The sequence below is a fragment of the Pyrgilauda ruficollis genome, unplaced genomic scaffold, assembly GCF_017590135.1.
Source record: "Pyrgilauda ruficollis isolate IOZ18807 unplaced genomic scaffold, ASM1759013v1 scaffold1173, whole genome shotgun sequence".
Taxonomy (NCBI): Eukaryota; Metazoa; Chordata; class Aves; order Passeriformes; family Passeridae; genus Pyrgilauda; species Pyrgilauda ruficollis.
In genome coordinates, this window is record NW_024510022.1 from 2,037 (window position 1) to 7,872 (window position 5,836).

Below are 5,836 nucleotides of genomic sequence, written 5' to 3' on the forward strand. Positions count from 1 at the left end.
AATGACCCAAAATCCGGGTTTTTCACCCCAAACCCCCGCAATGACCCAAAATCCGGGTTTTTCACCCCAATCTCCGCAGGGCCCCTGGTGCAGCAGGGCCTGGTGGCGCGGGCGGCGGCGCTGCTGCGCTCCGAGCACGACGGGGCCCACGAGCACGGCCTGGGGATCCTCTGCAGGTGGGAGACCCCTCCCCAAATTACCAAAATCCCAAAAATCCCAAAAAAACCAAAAATAAACCCAAAAATGAGCCCAGAAATCCCGGGAAAAAACAGCAAAATTTGGGGAAAAAACACCAAAATTTGGGGGAAAAATGACCAAGAAAGGGGGAAAGGGGAGGGGGTGGGGACCCTCTGCAGGTGCGAGACCCCTCCCCAAATTACCAAAAACCCAAAAAAAAACAAAAATAAACCCAAAAATGAACCCAGAAATCCCGGGGAAAAAACAGCAAAATTTGGGGAAAAACCATCAAAATGTGGGGAAAAACACACAGGAAAAAGGGGAAAGGGGAGGGGGTGGGGACCCTCTGCAGGTGCGAGACCCCTCCCCAAATTACCAAAATCCCAAAAATCCCAAAAATAAACCCAAAAATGAACCCCGAAATCCCGGGGAAAAAACAGCAAAATTTGGGGAAAAAACACCAAAATTTGGGGGAAAAATGACCAAGAAAGGGGGAATGGGGAGGGGGTGGGGACCCTCTGCAGGTGCGAGACCCCTCCCCTAATTACCAAAATCCCAAAAAAACCAAAAATAAACCCAAAAAATCCCCAAAAACCTCGAAATCCCGGGGAAAAAACACCAAAATTTGGGGAAAAAACACCAAAATTTGGGGAAAAACACCGAGGAAAAGGGAGAAAGGGGAGGGGGTGGGGACCCTCTGCAGGTGCGAGACCCCTCCCCTAATTACCAAAATCCCAAAAAAACCAAAAATAAACCCAAAAAATCCCCAAAAACCTCGAAATCCCGGGGAAAAAACACCAAAATTTGGGGAAAAAACACCAAAATTTGGGGAAAAACACCGAGGAAAAGGGAGAAAGGGGAGGGGGTGGGGACCCTCTGCAGGTGCGAGACCCCTCCCCAAATTACCAGAATCCCAAAAACCCTGGGAATAAAGCCAAAATCCTGGGAAAAATCCCAAAATTTGGGGGGAAATCCCAAAATTTGGGGGGTTTTGGGGGATTTCAGGCGATTTTTTGGGGGGATTTTGGGGCCGTTTCTGGGTGATTTTTGGGGAATTTTTGGATGATTTTGGGGCCGTTTTTGGGGTGATTTGTGGGGAATCTTGGGGGGTTTTTGGCTGATTTTTGGGCAGTTTTTTGGGTGATTTTGGGGCAGATTTTTGGGCGATGTTCAGGTGATTTTTTGGGCAATTTGCGGGGGATTTTTGGGTGGTTTTGGGGGATTTTAGATTCTTTTTGGGGGGATTTTCAGGGGATTTTGAGGCAGTTTTTTGGGTCTTTTTTGGGGGATTTTTGGGCAGTGTTTTGGGGTGAGTTTTGGGTGGTTTGTGGGCAATTTTTGGGCTGTTTTGGGGTCATTTTTAGGGTGGTTTTTGGGCAGTTTGCAGGTGATTTTGGGGTAATTTTTGGGAGATTTTTGGGTCATTTTTGGGTGATTTTGGGGCAGTTTTTGGGGTGATTTTTGGGCAGTTTGCAGGTGATTTTTGTGTAATTTTTGGGGGATTTTTGGGTGATTTTTGGGGGATTCTGGGGCAGTTTTTGGGGTAATTTTTGAGCTATTTTTGGGTGATTTTTGGGTAATTTTGGGACGATTTTTGGGTGATTTTGACCTACTAACATTGAATTTTCCCAAAATGGCCGTTTTTGCCCCCAGCCTGGCCTCGGGCTGCCCCGAGGGGCTCCGGGAGTGCCGGGACCCCGCGCTGGGGCTGGAGGAGCTGCTCAGGGAGCGCCGGGAGCTGCTGCGCGGCCGCGAGGAGTTCCAGGTGCGTTTGGGGCAAAACCCGCCGATTTTGGGCAAAACACAAAAGGGGGCAAGTTCTGGGGGGGTTTGGGGAAATTCTGGGGGGTTTAGGGGCAAATTCTGGGGGGTTTAGGGGGAAATTCCTGGAATTTTAAGGCAAATCCGTAAAATTTGAGAGGGTTTTGGGTTGGGGGAAATTCAGGAGATTTTGGGGTAAATCCTCAGGATTTTAGGGGGTAGAAATTAATGGGGTTGGGGGGGGGAAATTCCTGGAATTTTAAGGAAATCCCAAATATTTTGGGGGTGGGAAACCCCAAGATTTTGAGGCAATTCCCAAGGATTTTGGGGGTGGAAGTTCACAGGATTTTGGGGGGAAATTCCTGGGGATTTTTTGGGGCAAATCCTCAGGATTTTGGGATGAAATCCCTGGAATTTTGGGGCAGAAATCTGTGGGATTTTAGGGGGTGGAAATCTCTGGGATTTTGGGGAGAATCTGTGGGATTTCGGAGTAAAAACCCTGGAGATTTTGGGGTAAAAACCCTCAATATTTTGGGGTAAAAACCCTGGGGATTTTGGGGTAAATTCCTGGGATTTTGGGGTAAAACCCTGGGGATTTTGGGGTAAATTCCCGGGGTTTTAACGCTGAGCCCTCCCCACAGGAAGAGCTGGAGTTCTGCGAGCGGCTGCTGCAGCTCTGCTTCGAGACCCCCCCCGAAGAATCCACCATGGACCGATGACCCCAAAACCCCCCAAAATTCCCCCAAAAATCCCCTCCTGGCACCCCAAAAACCCCCAAACGCTGCGAGCCCCCCAAGACAGGGGGGAATAAACGTTCCTGGTCCGACCCTGGCTGAGTTTTGGGGGGGAAAGGGGCTGGGGGCGCAATCGGCGCCGTCGTTAAGGAAAAAACGGGGAAAAAATCGAAATTTCAGCAAATTCAGCACCGGGAGCGCGGACAGCGCGGGGGCGCGGTTATGTTAATGAGGAGGCGTGGCTATGCTAATAATATGTGTGGGCGTGGTCGTGCTAGTTTGGGGCGGGGTTATGTTAATATGTGGGTTGGTTTTGCCGTTATTACCCTGGCAACGGCGTCCCGGTGGGCGGGGTTTCTCCACCACTCTCTCCTCACATTGGTCCGCCGCCGTTTCCCGCCGCCGTTCTCTCTCCTGATTGGTCAGCGGCGTTGCCGGGCTCCGTGAGGGCTCCGTGAGGGCTCCGCCATGGCGGCGGCGCTGGAGGACGCCGTGGGCACCGTGTGCTGGTGGGGGCTGTCCCCGGCCATCGATCTCCGCCTGCACCGTGAGCCCCGAGCCCCCCGCACCCTCCCGCTGTTCCCGGGACCGCTCCCGGTGCTCCCGGTGACCGCGGCCCCCTCACGATCCCCGCAGTCCCGCCGGGACCGGAGGCCTCGGTGCTGCTGGTGGGGGCGGCCGAGGGCCGGCACCTGCTGATGACGGCGGCCCGGGCCCGCCGGGGCCCCCCCCGCGACATCACGGTACGGACCGGGACACCGGGAGGGACACCGGTCCCGGTACCGGGCTCGGTGTCGCGCTGCAGAGCACCGGGACGGGGTGAAGCTCCCGGTTCGGGGCTCTCCCGGTGCTACCGGGGCTCTCCCGGTGCTACCGGGGCTCTCCCGCAGCTCTTCGTGGCCGAGCAGAGCCCCGAGCCCGTGGCTCGCCAGCTCCTGTTCCTGCTGCTGGCGCTGGAAGCACCGGAGCGGCCCCGAGCCGCAGGTACCGGCACCCCGGTAACCCCGGTGTCCTTCTGGTTTCCCTCCGCTGTCCCCGGAGTCCCTTCTATCCCCTGTGTCCCCTCCCGGTGTCTCCGCCGGTAACCCCGGTGTCCCCGGTAATTCCCCCGGTGTCCCCGATGTCCCTCCCGGTGTGTCCGGTACTCCCCGGTGTCCTGGTACCGGGCTCGGTGTCGCGCTGCAGAGCACCGGGACGGGCTGCAGAGCACCGGGACGGGGTGAAGCTGTGCTACCGGGGCTCTCCCGGTGCTACCGGGGCTCTCCCGGTGTTACCGGGGCTCTCCCGCAGCTCTTCGTGGCCGAGCAGAGCCCCGAGCCCGTGGCTCGCCAGCTCCTGTTCCTGCTGCTGGCGCTGGAAGCACCGGAGCGGCCCCGAGCCGCAGGTACCGGCACCCCCGGTAACCCCGGTGTCCCCCCGGTGATCCCCGCTGTCCCTAATGACCCCCCCGGTAACCCCGGTGTCCTTCTGGTTTCCCTCCGCTGTCCCCGGTGTCCCTTCTATCCCCTGTGTCCCCTCCCGGTGTCTCCGCCGGTAACCCCGGTGTCCCCGGTAATTCCCCCGGTGTCCCCGATGTCCCTCCCGGTGTGTCCGGTACTCCCCGGTGTCCTCCCGGTGTCCTCCCCCGATAACCCCCGGTACCCCCGGTACCCCCGCTGTCCCCTCCCGGTGTCCCCGGTGTTCCCGGTGTCCCCCCTCCGATTACCCCCGGTGTCCCCGCTGTCCCCTCCCGCTGTCCCGGTGTTCCCGGTGTCCCGGTGTTCCCGGTGTCCCGGTGTCCCCGCTGTCCCCGCTGTCCCCTCCCGGTGTCCCCTCCCGGTGTCCCCGGTGGCCCCGGTGTCGTCCCCCCCCGATTACCCCCGGTGTCCCCGCTGTCCCCTCCCGGTGTCCCCGGTGTCCCGGTGTCCCGGTGACGCCGGTGCCGTGCCGCAGCCCGCGCCGCCGCCGTGCTGGAGCTGCTGGGCTCGGGCTCGCTCGGGCCGGGCACGGCGGCGCTGCTGCGCGGGGCCGCGGGCCGCCTCCGCCGCTGGCTGCGGGCCGAGCCGGACCCGGACCGGCACCGGGACACCGAGCGCCACGGGCCCGCCGACCTGCGCCTCATGAAGGTCAGAACCGGGCGGGACCGGGACCGGGGGCAGCGGGGCTGGGCGGGACCGGGGTTCTGGGGACACCGGGACCGTCCGGTACCGGGTGCCGGGACATTGGGATTCTCCGGACTGCCCGGTACCGGGTGCCTGCTCACCGGTGCTGTCTCGGGGTCCCGGTGCTGCCGGTTCCGGGTGCCGGTGCTGTCTCAGGGTCCCGGTGCTGCCGGTGCCGGGTCCCGGTGCTGTCTCAGGGTCCCGGTGCTGCCGGTACCGGGTCCCGGTGCTGTCGGTACCGGGCTGTCCCTCCCGCAGTGCCGGGACCGGGACGCTCTCGAGGCGGTTCTGCGGCGCTGGGAGCGGGCGGTGCCGGGCCCGGGGGCGGTACCGGAGGCAGAACCGGGCCCGGGGGCGGTACCGGAGGCCGAAGCGGGGCCGGTACCGGGGCCCCCGGGCTGGGACCGGCGTCTGCGGCGGCGCCTCGGGGCCCGTTACGAGTCCCGGGCGGCGGTGGCGGATTGGGAGCTGCGGATGGCGCTGCACCCGCGGGGGGTAACGGCGGCACCGGGGACACCGGGGGGACGGCGGGGGGACACCGGGGATACCGGGGATACCGAGGGGACACCGGGGATACCGGGGGGACAGCGGGGGAACAGCGGGGACACCGGGGGGACAACGGGGACAGGAGGGGACGGCGGGGACACCGGGGGGACACCGGGGGAACAGCGGGGACACCGGGGGGACAACGGGGACAGGAGGGGACACCGGGGACGGGGAGGGGACAGCGGGGATACCGGGGGGACACCGGGGGAACAGCGGGGACACCGGGGGGACAGCGGGACACCGGGGACAGGGTGGGACAGCGGGGACACCGGGGGGACAGCGGGGATACCGAGGGGATACCGGGGGGACAGCGAGGACAGGAGGGGACACCGGGGGGGACACCGGGTACAGGAGGGAACGGCGGGGATGTCCCGGTAAATACCGGAGGGGGACACCGGGGAACCCCCTTGGGGACATCCCGGGGGGGTAACGGGGACACCGGGGACAGGGGGGGAACCCCCTTGGGGACATCCCGGG

The 5,836-nt window shown here is 61.9% G+C and overlaps 1 protein-coding gene and 1 long non-coding RNA gene across 3 annotated transcripts in view; both read left to right on the forward strand.

Moving 5' to 3' along the window:
- Nucleotides 1–2,764, forward strand: part of LOC121362950 — a 4,105-nt gene extending 1,341 nt beyond the window's left edge. The window contains exons 2-4 of the long non-coding RNA XR_005956606.1: nt 80–176; nt 1,831–1,942; nt 2,580–2,764. This is a non-coding gene — a long non-coding RNA (uncharacterized LOC121362950). The remainder of the gene's footprint in view (nt 1–79; nt 177–1,830; nt 1,943–2,579) is intronic.
- Nucleotides 2,765–2,991: 227 nt separating this feature from the next.
- Nucleotides 2,992–4,215, forward strand: DNAAF3 (dynein axonemal assembly factor 3). 2 transcript variants are annotated; one of them, XM_041484920.1, is made up of 3 exons: nt 2,992–3,219; nt 3,309–3,519; nt 3,900–4,215. In XM_041484920.1, the coding sequence occupies exons 1-3, from the start codon at nt 3,141–3,143 to the stop codon at nt 4,093–4,095; spliced, it is 486 nt and encodes a 161-aa protein (XP_041340854.1). In that variant the 5' UTR covers nt 2,992–3,140; the 3' UTR covers nt 4,096–4,215. The 2 variants fall into 2 exon arrangements, with proteins under 2 accessions (XP_041340854.1, XP_041340846.1); XM_041484912.1 differs by lacking the exon at nt 3,900–4,215 and having other exon boundaries at nt 3,309–3,786.
- Nucleotides 4,216–5,836: the final 1,621 nt, after the last annotated feature.